Source organism: Numida meleagris, chromosome 2 (genome assembly GCF_002078875.1).
Source record: "Numida meleagris isolate 19003 breed g44 Domestic line chromosome 2, NumMel1.0, whole genome shotgun sequence".
Taxonomy (NCBI): Eukaryota; Metazoa; Chordata; class Aves; order Galliformes; family Numididae; genus Numida; species Numida meleagris.
The window spans coordinates 6,981,852-6,995,082 of record NC_034410.1 but is presented as its reverse complement, the minus strand read 5'-3'; the positions used below and the strand labels follow the sequence as shown (position 1 = coordinate 6,995,082).

General features: G+C 37.3%; 1 protein-coding gene across 3 annotated transcripts in view; it reads left to right on the top strand.

Annotated features, from left to right (window-relative positions):
* Window positions 1-13,231, top strand: part of PAXIP1 (PAX interacting protein 1) — a 33,911-nt gene that overhangs the window by 11,407 nt on the left and 9,273 nt on the right. For all 3 annotated transcript variants that reach the window (XM_021387114.1, XM_021387113.1, XM_021387115.1), the window contains 9 exons: window positions 297-410; window positions 3,466-4,110; window positions 6,973-7,693; window positions 8,490-8,584; window positions 9,498-9,593; window positions 10,335-10,472; window positions 11,833-11,954; window positions 12,490-12,674; window positions 12,799-12,842. In XM_021387114.1, coding sequence (XP_021242789.1) covers window positions 297-410; window positions 3,466-4,110; window positions 6,973-7,693; window positions 8,490-8,584; window positions 9,498-9,593; window positions 10,335-10,472; window positions 11,833-11,954; window positions 12,490-12,674; window positions 12,799-12,842 — 2,160 coding nt within the window. The remainder of the gene's footprint in view (window positions 1-296; window positions 411-3,465; window positions 4,111-6,972; window positions 7,694-8,489; window positions 8,585-9,497; window positions 9,594-10,334; window positions 10,473-11,832; window positions 11,955-12,489; window positions 12,675-12,798; window positions 12,843-13,231) is intronic.

Genomic DNA, 13,231 nt, shown 5'->3' with positions numbered 1-13,231 from the left:
TTTGCTTGATCACTAAAGTTTACTTACTGTGAAAGGTGATATGTTAGTGCTCTGTGTTAAAGAAGGGAAGAACTTCCTGCTCTGTTCAGGTTTAAATGTTTGCTGAATGTTTTTTCTTACTGAGTCTCTTTCTGTCCCTTTTTTTCCTCTGTGATTTTCATGCTAATTTGGTATTTATTAGTGATGGGTGATACATTAGCCAGATTTGTAAACGAGTACGTCAAGAATTGTACTGAAGTTCCTCAAGAAGGAGGCAGCTGGTTGCACAGAGCTAAAAGGCTTACTGACTTTCTTAGGTTTCATCTGAAGACCGAAATACGCTGTGGGCTTTGATTACTTTTTATGGTGGGAATTGCCAGCTGAACCTGAATAAGAAGTGTACTCACTTGATTGTGCCTGAGCCAAAGGGGGTAAGAGTTTATTACATGTATGGTTCTTCCTGTTGTAGCTCTCATTTGCTTTTGAATAATAAAAAATGTTACTTCTCCCTGAAATAAAGATTCTTAAGCTTGTTTGTTAGACTTAAGTGGCTAAATTCAATAGCTATGCAGTGCAGTTAATCAGTTGGTCTTTATTTTCTGCATGGCTTTAAGCCTCATTAATTCAAAACGTCCAATTTCATACTGTCATTTGTATCTCTGGTTGAATAAATCATATTATTCTTTATTTTGTTTGTCCTAATCTAATTTGACATAAAATCATTAGTGGTGATGATTTGTATATCTGTAGCTAGAGTCAGTGGGGAAAAAAAAAAAAAAAGAAAGGTACAAGTTTGAAAAATTGAATAAAATGCCCTGAGGTGTTATGGAGGGAAAGGAATACAGCGTGGAAGGAGGAACAGATTTTTTATTTTTTGAAATACAACTCTCAAAGAGCCGCAGCACTTTGCTCTTAAAGTGGAGAGTAGTAGGTAAGCAGCACACAGCTTTCCTGTACAAGTTCTGATTGACAAAGTAGTTATGCTTCAGATCACTCCCTTGTGGAAAGTGAAATGTTGTTGTTTTTATGCAGCTGGTGAAACTGAACCAGAAAGGTCAGGTAACTAGCTAAAGGCAGCACTGAGCCCATCAGAATAGCCTTCTGTACTGAGATGACTTTGGTTATAGTAGTTCCACTGAAACTTTCTGAAGTGTTCAGATAATCTTCTTCCTGAAGAAGAAATAGCACTTAGAGTTGATTTAGTGCATTTGTTCAGAGACTAAAATTACTTAGAAGAAATTGAGGCTCACTTAACAAAAATGCGTGCGTAGATTTTTCTGGTTGATGCAGTGGATGAAGCAAGTTTTAACTATAATCTGCATGATATTTTTTATCCTTCAGTAACGTGAGAACGTTTTCACTGTCGCTTTTTAAATTCAGATTGGTAAGAGGGGCTACATGGGTTAGTTATTTGTGAGTAACTCTGAGGTCTATGTAATATCTCCTTACATGAATACAGAAAGATTCGTCAAGTTGAATTTTATACAGATTCAAGATGGTATTGTTCCACCAACAACCCTTTCAGTATTTCAAAGTTAATATAAACTATCTGAAGAGGAAAAACATACAGCTATTGGGATGGCTTTAAACCTCTACGTGCAATGTGTAGAAAAATGCTTTAGAATAAATCATGCAGTGACGCTGGGAGAAGGGAAAGTTGCTTATGCAGTATGGGTATTTTTTTCCCTTATTTCATTTAAAACTTTTAAAAGAGCTTTTAGGGTTTATTTTGTTGAAGTGTGTGATTATTCTTCTGTGGAAGCAAAAAGAATGTATCGAATGGCATCTTAGTTTTCTGTCACAGTAATATGTAATGTTTGATTGAAGAGCATTACTAACTAAAATTGAATTTTTAATGGACAGTGGTGTGCATTTAAGTGTTACCTTAAATCATAAGCATTTTATAATAAGGGCACTGTCTTAAATTTGCCACTTGAACAGAGGAAAACACACTAGCATTTCTTCTCTTTAGGACAACATAAATACTTTGCTTTGCTTCTGCAGTGAATGAATAGAGGCAAATTTATAGGATGATTATTTAAAACGCATCTAGGCCTGCTGCTCTGATGTACCACTACAAGGGAAAGCACAGCAGTTTGTAATGAGAATAGTTTTGACACTAATGGAAGCTTGAATTATTGCTTTGTCTAGACATGAGATGATAAAACAAGATTCTTAATAATTCTCACCATGAAAAAAGAACAAAAACTTGCATCTGCAAATAAACTGTTTCATGTGTAATCTCTTTATTGTGTATGAATGACAGCTTCATTGTGGGAACTAACTCTAGAGAATCATTAAATGAAATTAATTTCCTCTGTATGCACTGATTGTTAATTTATATTGTCTGACATATGAAGAAAATCCCAGTTTAATCATTTTTAAATATTAGATCCTGAAATTAGTATTAAACCTCATACTAAAAGTTTTTTTTCACTATTTTGATACTTCTGAAAAGTTTCTATCAAAGAGGACTTTGAACACATAGAACACTCATTTTGTGTGTACTTCATAAGGGAATAAATGATGAAGTGATAGGAAGGAATAAAATGTTCTATGTTGTCAGTATCATAAGCTCCTGTTGAAACTGATTTAGCTAATACATGGACGGAAAAGTGACTTTCAAGTTGAGGGCAGTACTGCAGTTTGCAACTTCTGAGGAGGTATGAAAAGTAGCCTTCCTCTTACTGATCCATATTCATGTTAAAATTCATTCAGTGATCAGCTCTTAAAGATTTGTGTCTACTTTTTGTGAATTGTTCATTTATGCTTTTTCATAATAAGCTGTATTTAGGCTCACCTTAATGTTTGTCTTGGAAAGAGCTGCGTTGGGATATTTACTGTGATGCACTTAGCTGTGGGCATTCTGAAGACCTTTTCAGAACCCCGTATCTTTTTGAATCCTTTGGTGATTGGGTTTTACAAGAATTTAGAATCGCAGAATCTTTAAGTTGGGAGAAGCTAAGATCATCTAGTCCAACCATCAACCCATCCCATCACGCCCACTAAACCATGTTCCTCAGTGCAACATCTCCATAGTTCCTGAACACCTCCAGGGATGGTGACTCCACCGCTTCCCTGGGCAGCCTGTGCCAGTGCCTTATCTCTCATTCTGAGAAGAAATTTTTCCTAATATCCAATCTGAACCTCCGCTGGTGCAACTTCAGGCAATTACCTCTTCTCCTAGGTAGTGATGTTTTGCAGGTGAAGACTTGATCATCTGCCTATTTGCCTTCCTGGTCAATTAGATTTTAAATGGGGAGGGTTGGTTTGAGTTGGAACCTGAGGTGGTTAAGCACAGTGTTGTAGTTTGTTCTGCTGGTTCTGGGAAAGAGCAGTTTCTGTGATTGAACAATCTCTTGTGATCTTCTGTACCCTATCCTAGCCCCACCAAATGTAGCTGTTGGGTTTTTTTTGATTGTGTTGGTTTTTTTTGTCTTTCAATGAAATGTTTTCATCCTTGTCTTTTTCCTTCTTTTTTCCTAGGAGAAATATGAATGTGCTTGTAAGCATGACAGCATAAAAATAGTGACACCAGAGTGGGTATTGGATTCTGTAGTTGATAAGGCTAAAAAAGATGAGACTCCGTATCATCCTCGTTTAATTATATACGAGGAAGAAGAGGAGGAGGAGGAGGAGGAAGAGGAAGAAGCAGAAAATGAAGAGCAAGACTCTCAAAATGAAGCTAGTACTGATGAAAAGTTATCGAGCCCAGCATCTTCTCGAGAAGGATCACCTTTGGGTGATCAAGGTTTTTCACCCAAATCTACTACTGCTGATAAGGCAAAAGGGGAACTGATGTTTGATGATTCTTCAGATTCTTCTCCAGAAAAGCAAGAGAGGAATTTGAATTGGACACCAGCTGAAGTTCCTCAGGCATCCACAGCAAAGCGTAGGTTGCCTCAGGGGAAGGACTCTGGGTTAATTAACTTATGTGCCAATGTCCCACCAGTGCCAGGTAATATCTTGCCTCCAGATATGAGAGGCAATTTAATGGCTTCGGTACAAGGTGCCCAAAGTTCTGATCGACAGGAAATGATGGCTGCGTGGAGTCCAGCGGTGCGGACGTTGAGGAATATTACTAATAGTGCTGATATTCAGCAGATTAATAGACCATCAAATGTAGCACATGTAAGTGTTGGATTTTTCGATCGTAAGATATTATTATTGTTATTAGGAGCTAACATTTCCAAGAAGTTAAGTTTCCTTTTATTTTTCTCTAATGGTACAAAGGGTTAAAACAGTTAATTAGAAGTTGTTGCCAAATTAGTAACCTCCCCATAGTAATTATCTTCATTTCTAGCAGGTTCACAAAAGTAAGAATGCATGTGGAGGAAGTGTTAAGAGTAAAGCTGTGCTTCATTATGGCTTGGTTTAGAGTTTCACAGTATTTCAGTACTGGGGAAAATAAAAGGTTCATTAATTTAAAATCATTTGGTTAGTTTAAAAAACCTGCTTTCAAACCCTTCAAGCTTCTTATTCAGCGCAAGGAATTATTAGTGGTATAAACACATAAAAGTGTAAAATCGATTGTTCTTACAGTAGGTTCAGTTCTATACTGTTCTGCTGGGCATCATTAAGTTGTTATGCAGCATAGTTGGGGTTAGGATGCAGAAGTCCTAATTTGCAACTTCTTTTGACACTCATTCTTGAAATAATGGTAGCTTTTGTGCTGAATTTATTTTTAGAAGAGAATAAGAATCGAGTGAGCATGCACTGAAATAACTTGCAGCATTGAATTCCTGTTTATGGGAAGGGAATGTGGGAAAAGCAGGTGCTGCTAAATGTTAGGCATAACTTGAATTATACTGATGAATTTATTGAGATGTTTGTCTGAAAGTAAAACTTTCAAAGATGCCTGAATAATATACAACCTTACAGGCAGTACTCAGAAGAAATACAAAAAGTCACTGAGAAACATTGGTTCTTTGTTGCCTGTGTGAGAAGGAAATGCTAGCTTCCTTGCAAGACTTAAGTTCCTCCACTCAGTGCCTTGAACTGTTGAAGGACTGAGATTTCTGGTACCAAAATTCTGGTAGGCTGGCCAGTGCTTTCATGTCTAAATACAACATTGTCTACAACACAGTCGTTGACTATGTAAAATACTCTTTAGTGGTCTCAGAGTATTTTTGCATAACTAGTATTTATGCAGATACAAGGCAGTTGGTGGTATTGTAGACTTTGTTCTGTGGAAGTCTGTTAGCTCAGAGATCGACTGTGATGTACTTGGACTGTTCTCAAGAACCATGCTTGGCTGCTGTATGAGTTAAGGTGCTAGCTCCAGTATTTGGAGGAAGTCTTTGCTTCTGAGAATTGTGGAACTGTATCCCTCTAGTATACCAGAATATAAAACTTCCCCTTGGCTTGGTTAAGTTGTCCTCTATCTAGGTTGTCTCCCTTCAGAACTTCTTTATTTTGAGGGCAGCAGAACACAGGAACTATCTACCTCCTTCTTTGGAGATACTCAGAACCTTCCTGAATGCTTTCCTGTGGATCCTACTGTAGGGAACCTGTGTTAGCAGGGGTTTGGACTGAATCATCTCCGGAGGTTCCTTCCACCCCCTGCAATTCTGTGATTTTGAGATATCATGGATCCTGCTCGGGTCTTGAGTGGGTTCTATGTTATGGTGCACAGCCTTTGGAAGTTGTACCAGAGGTTTCTAGTAAATGGCAAGATCCATATTAATAAGATGTTCTGCAGCTATGAAGTTATTATGTGAATATAGCCCAAGGATACTTCGGAAAGTTCTATCCCTTTATTTTGAAATATCTGTCCTGAAGCTCCTGTGATTTTGACTTTTGGTACTTCTTGTGGAGTCTCCTAATACTGAACCACAGAGAAATTCTTTCTGCGTCGGTTAATTTTTACTTATTGATTACTTACAGTGTGTGTGGTGCTGCCTAGAGCTTAGTGTGATGGGTATTGATTGCGTTGGTAATCATGATTGTAATGTGTGCTATACCAGTGACGTAACATTGCACATACGAAACCTGAGGTGTTTTGAAGCATGCTGTAAAAGCACTAGAGTCACTTCTGCTGAAGAGTTGATGAGCATCTGATATTGAGAGGATGCAGTTCATTGGATTTGTGGCTTAGCAGTGTGCCTTGCTTCCTCTGTCTCATGCGCACATGCATCACTGAAGTTTGAACTGTGTGTGATGAAACAGGAATCATGATTCACCAAAGCTGATGTAGTGTTGAAAAGATTTTATGAATGGTGAGACTGTAGTTTCCTGTTGCTCCTTCTGACTTTTAATAGCTGACTTTATTAGGAATTTGCCCAAGCTTTGTCTTTCTTTAAACTTCAGAAGTTTTCTTGCTAACTTGTTTCCACTCTGTTAATTATAGATCTAAAAATGAAATTGAATTCCAGATTACTTCAGCACTTGGTATCAACTGAAAATCTTTTTTTTCCTCAAAAACTATTACTGCTGAGAAAATCCATGTTTTTCTTTGTATTTTGGGACACATTTTTTAAAAACATAGCTGAATATCTCTGCATTGGATCAAGAGAACAAAGTCTTGCATTAAACTCCCATGTTTCAAGCAGCACTAATTAATGGCAGCATTATTAATGATTTTGAAGTAAAGGGAAATCTATGGAGCTAAACTTTAAACTTAATGGGCCAGCGGGATTGTAAATTGAGCATTACAGTTGGTTGAGTTGATGAGTATAATTACTGATAGCAAATTAACAGCCATAATGCAATTTGAACATATTATCAAGGATATGGGGATGGGTTTCAATCTTCAGTTTTGCTGAAGTGTGTTGTATGTTTTATTAGGAGCAGAGTTTCATCAGCATTTCTCTGTGTGTAAGTCTTGTCTTTGCACTTTGGAAAACTATTAGCACTTAAGGATTTTTGTTGAGCTTAGTATGTATTTAAGCATAAGATTCTTTTCTTTTGAGAGCTATTTTCCCAGTAGTTGTTTAAGTATTTTAAAAATGGAATGACAACAAAAAGATCACAAAACTAATCTTTGTTTTCTAGATATTACAGTCACTTTCAGCACCTACAAAAAGTTTAGAACAACAAGTAAATCATAGCCAACAGGGACATCCAAACGCGGTGCTGTTTAGTCAAGTGAAACTAACACCAGAGACACATTTATTGCAGCAGACACATCAAGCACAGCAGCAACAGCACCATCCTCTTTTACATCTTCAACCTCAGCAACTTATGCAGTTGCAGCAGCAGCAGCAGCAGCAACCCCAGATTTCCCAGCAGTCTTTCCAGCAGCAACAGACTCATCAGTTTTCACAACAGCAACAAGTTCATCAGCAGCACCAGTTTGCACAACAGCAGCTTCAGTTTCCACAGCAGCAGTTACATGCTCAACAACAGCTACACCGTCCTCAGCAGCAGCTTCAATTCCAACAGCAGCATGCTTTGCAACAGCAACTTCATCAGTTGCAGCAGCAGCAGCTACAGCAGCAACAGTTGCAGCAGCTTCAGCAACAGAACCTTCAGCAACAGCAGCTACAGCATCAGCAGCAACAAATTCAGCAACAGCAATTACAACAGCAGCACTTACAGAGATTACACCAACAGCATCAGCAACAGCAGATGCAGAATCAAGCAGCACAGCACTTAACTCAGACATCTCAAGCACTACAGCATCAAGTTGCAACCCAGCAGCAGCAGCAGCACCATCAGCAACAGACACAACTGCAGCAGCAGCCGCTTTTTGGACATGATCCATCAGTAGAGAGTTAGTAATATTACATTCTGGTCCTGGAAAGAAATGGCTAATGGCATGATGGAATTTGAGTTAGAATATAAAAAAAAGTAGCTCTGTGTTTACAATATGGGATTGTAAGACTTAAACTCCATTCATGGCTCGGGACCTGTTTTAATAATTTTCATGCTAACGCTTAAATTATAACTAAGGATGTCCAGAGATCTGGAAAGCATGAGAGTCCTGAAAGCTTTTTATTTTCAAATATATGCTAGTGGTGTAAAGTGTATAAATTATGCTGTGGGAACAGCGTTGGTCTGTGCGTAGTGTAATTTCTTTCAATTAGAAGAGGGGAATGGGGAGGGTTTCAAAGAGGGTAACAACTGGAAAAATAGCTTACATTTTGGAAATACTAGCTCCAAACTAATGAGGAGTCAGTATCGGATAAAAGTTGTTGTAGTTGGCTTTGAATTCTGCTCATGCCAGTAGAACTGAAAGCTTTTTAATTGTTTTGGTTGGTCACAGATGATCTGTGTATTCCTGTCAGCATCCGTTCCTTCTACACTTCCACCCACCCCTTCCTCCAGCAAAAAAAAAAAAAAAAAAAAAGAAAAAAGCCACAAACACTGATCCAAACTGTGCCTTTAGATGTGGTTGTCAGCTTTGAGGTTTTGCATCCTGCTTTCTACAAGAAAACTTTACTGCAGAATTGAATGTAGTTTCTAACTTGGTAATAGCAAAGAGTAGTGTAGTGAATGTGTTCTGAGATGAACTCTGCAGACCTTTAAGTATTTAATTTTCTGTTCTTTTATGTGCCAAACTATTCCAGTTCCAGAAGATTATTTCCTACTGGGTTGTGTCTTTGCAATTGCTGATTACCCAGAACAGATGTCTGATAAACAGCTGTTAGCAACCTGGAAACGGGTAAGATTCTACTGTGCTTCCAAAGAACTATGATAATCTTGCTCTTAAAGTAAGTGGATCCTAAAAGGAATAATTGGAAATATTTTGTCTCTGTGCACTATTATTTAGATATCATTTGGTTTAAAGTTTACGTTATGACTTAAATGAATATAATTCTACTGCAGCAGACCAGAAAAAGTAATAAAATCTTTACCTGTGGAGTCTGACTGAATTGGGTTTATACTCAGAACATTAGCTAAGTTAGAGCATTAACTGTTACCCAACTGTTTATACTTTTAATCAGACAACTGTAGTGCAGCAAATGTAATATAGTATTTAATAGTACATTTTTTTGCATTTAATTTTGGCAGTTAGTAGGCTGTGAGGTATCCACCTGGGTACATAAGATGGAGGAATAGTGTTTCTATTTTTTGCCAACTTCTATTTTTCAGAAAAATCTGATTGTATCCTTTCCTAAATGAGAGGACTTTGATGTTCTTCAGAAACTTCTGATGGATTTTGTAGTTGAATTTTCCCAACAATTTTGCATAATCAAGTAAGCTGTTGACATTTCTAACAGCACTTGTATTTATTGCTGAGATAGAATTGAATGGTTCATGAAAAATTGTTTAATAGTTGTATTGCAAAAATAGAAAATGAGGTTATTTTTGTTTATATGTAATTTTTTCTTTTCTTGCATCTTAAAAAGTTAAGCTTTTTATAGTTCACTGAAAAGGTGCATATTTCATTTTGTTTTCTCTTTTTTTTACTCCAAAAAATTCTTAAGCTAGATAACAAACTTCTTTTTGGTGGGGAGGGAACTCTTCAGTGAAATAGTTCAGTCTCCTCAACACTTGACTTTCATTTCAGACTGTTTGTTTCTTAGAGTGGTTTCAAAATTGTTAGGTAACTCTTAGTTTTGTTGTTCTCCCAGATCATTCAAGCACATGGTGGGACTGTGGACCCTACACTTACAAGCAGATGTACACATCTTCTGTGCGAAAGCCAAGTCAGTAACATGTATGCTCAGGTAAGCAAATTAGTAACATGTATTACTGAGTGATAGCGTGGCATGGGTTGGAAGAGACCTTAAAGATCACCTGGTTCCAAGCCCTGTGCTGTGGCCAGGGTTGCCACCCACTACAGATTAGGCTGCCCAGAATCCCATACAACCAGGCCTTGAACTCCTCTGGGGATGGGGCATCCACAACCTCTCAGGACAACCTGAAATGCCTGCTTTTATTCCCTTAATGGTAAGGTAGGGGGTTTTCAGTATGTACTTCATGCTTTTTTTTCCTGGGTATCAGGAAAAACTTCTTTATAGAAAGGGTTGTTAAGCACTGGAACAGGCTCCCCAGGGAAATGGTTGAGTCACCATCCTTGAATGTGTTCAGAAACCATTTGGATGTGGTGCTCGGGGACATGATCTAGTGGTGGGCTGTTAGAGTTAGGGTAGTATGCTTAGGCTGCAGTTGGACTTGGATGTCAGGTCTTTTCCAACCTGAGCAATACTATGATTCTATGATTAAGTGTAAAATAGGTTTCCCATGGTATACTTTTTTTTTTCCATTCATTTGTTGTTTGTAACATAAGAGACTTTAATAATGCATATAGTAGTTTATTCCAGAGAACACTGAGTAAGATTCTGTGAGAAACAGGGTCTTGAAAATGTTGAGAGAAAGTCACTAAAATTGAAGCTTTGTACTGTAGAAAAGGTCTAAAATAAAGATGTGGTGCAGTTTTTAAAAGTTGTTCATGCATATCTTCATAGGCTTTAAGAGAAAGGAAGAGATGTATTACAGCACATTGGCTGAACTCAATCTTGAAGAAGAAGAAAATGGTACCACCTCATCGAGCCCTTCATTTTCCAGTGGCATTTCCACCAGGAGGAAAGCCATGCTCTCAACATGTAAGAAGAAAAAGCTTGCCTCTGAAGAATGCTTGCTTCATTACATGGGCTTTATTAAATTGTATCTAGAAAGTGCTTAGTCAAAGCAAAATGCATGTTTCTTATGTCATACAAAAAAAACCTTATCTTAATCTTAGTATTATGTTGATATGGGGCATACTACCACATGATTCAGAGTGCTTTGCACATCTTGCTGAATTCTGAGAGCTAAATATTAACACCTATATTTGAGTGTCCCTCTCTTAAAAGGAAGAAAGGTACGAAGATAACATGAGTTATTCGTAGTAACGTGACAGGAATCCAAACCTTTTATGTCTTGAGTAACAGTGCATCTAACATTTGATGCTTCTTTTACAGTAACTCAATGTTTTGAGGATTTTTTGAGCTCGTTCTTTTTTGTGGTCCATACCTAATATATACTATAAAAAGAAGCTTGTGCTTCCAGGTAACAGTTCCTGTAGTCTGTGTAATTTGGCATTTCATGTGGAGTGCTGGAGAAATGGAAGCATCTAGGGTCAAAAAGTGAACTTGAAGTTGAATGAGATTCATCTTGGTATACACTGCAACATGAAATGATGTGAAAGTATGTCTTGATTTTGAATTTCTTTGTCATGAGTGCAGACAAGATGACAGCCTTATTACTAGTAGTTTCTTAGGGACATGAAAAGGTACAGGTTTGGTGAGATTACAGTATGGCAATATGCGTGTGAAACATGGTGGTTAACAGTTTATTCTCAACAAAATTGCAGTTGCTCCTTTTTAAATAAAAGGAAAGAATGGCAAAAATGAAAAATTGGCAAGACTAAGGGTATGAAAAGTGGATGAAAAAGTATATTAGGATATTACCTAATGATAATAAAGAGGTGGAATTAAAATTTCCTTCCTGTTATCAGCTGATACTGCTTATTCAGCTTCATGGCAGGGTAGAGCAGAGAGTTGAGGAGATTTTTTTTAAAGGGAAAGTAGGGTAAGTAAGTATAAAACTTTGTTTTCAACAGTATGAACAGCAGCAGAAGGAAGAGGTGAAAGATGCATGAGAGGAAATCTAGATGTGAGATTATTTTGTAGTAAAGCTGTAGGAAAAATGTAGTAAAGGACAAAAAGCTGACCAACAGAGTGAAAATAATTCTTCCTGAGTCAGAGCTAGTGCTAGAAACCTGTAATTTTTATGTATAAACAAATCAGTTTTTATTTTGCTTTATATATACTGCTAGCCATTTTTCAAGTGCCTATATACCATAGCTAAGATGTATGTTTTATTAAAATGTAAAAAAGTTGCTAAAATAGAAATATTTTCAACAGGGATGTTTCATAAGAACCATCTACTTTCAGTTATTTCTGTCTTTCTATCTGTATGTAGATAATCTCTGTGACAGGATTTGTTGACAGTGACAGAGATGACCTCAAACTAATGGCGTACCTAGCAGGTGCCAAATACACGGGCTATCTATGTCGCAGCAACACAGTTCTCATCTGTAAAGAGTAAGTGGTTTGTCTCCAAAGTGCTCACATCCTCAGTTGCTTCTTACCACTTCATGTGCTTCTAAATGTGAAGTGCTCATGACATCTCCCTCGGAATGTTTAATCATTTTTTGTGATTTGAAAGCATTCAATTTTGTATATTTCTCCTTGAAGTAAATTTGGCCTCCTGAAAACAGGCAAAAGAAAAGTCATTTCTTGTTGTGCTGTTTTGGAGTATTTTGCAAGTGATCTTAACTGTTGTATTGTCAATAATTAAAATATGTTGGGGGGATGGAATATTGGTTTTTAGAGGTTGGAGGAGGGAAAACTGAGTTAAATCCAGTTCTAGCCTGATTCCATTTGAGGCAGAAATTCTCCCCTAATTGACATTGTTTGTTTAGCACGTAGAGCAGAAGTATTTTTTGAGAGTGCCTACTCTATTACAATTAAAATAGATAATAGACCAACAAACAAATACCGATATTTTAAGTTTATTAGTATAAATGCTATTTATCTGTTTTATTAAAACCTTTTTTCTGTATCTCTGAACAACAAGACCCAGTGGCTTGAAGTACGAGAAAGCCAAAGAATGGAGAATACCGTGTGTAAATGCACAGTGGCTATGTGACATACTGCTAGGAAATTTTGAAGCTTTACGGCAGATACAGCACAGTCGATACACAGTATTCAGTCTTCAAGATCCACTTTCTCCTAGTCAACATCTAGTCCTAAACCTGCTGGGTAAGTTTCCCAAAATTCTGTGATCTGTAGCACATGTTTATATAAATAATCAAGAGAAGCGTCTTTATTCTGTCATAAATAATTTCATGGTGGTTTCATTTCTGTGGTGTTCTTCACTTCCTAGATGCTTGGAGAGTCCCATTAAAGGTATCGCCAGAACTTCTAATGGTACGTTGAGTTACACAGCTGTTCTTATAAGATTGCTGCATAGTGTTTTTAATGTCTGAGCATGCGTGCATATGGTGTGAGAAACGTGCCGGAAGAACCCCCACAAACTGTCCTGGTTGCACTTGCTTTTAGTTGTCTATTTGCATGAATCTTAAAAATAACCTTTTGCAGAACTAAGAAACTACAGTGTGTTATGTAAGATTGTTCCTTTGAAATATTGTGGCCTCGTTCTTCACTCTTCATTTTTACATCGGACCTTTAGAAAGAGGCTTTGTATTTTGGAGTCAGTACCTAACACAATCTGAAAACAGGCCCCATATGGGTTTTTAAAGCAGAGCACCCAAATTCTGTGAGAATTTTGTTACTATCATTACTAAATTTTAAGTAGG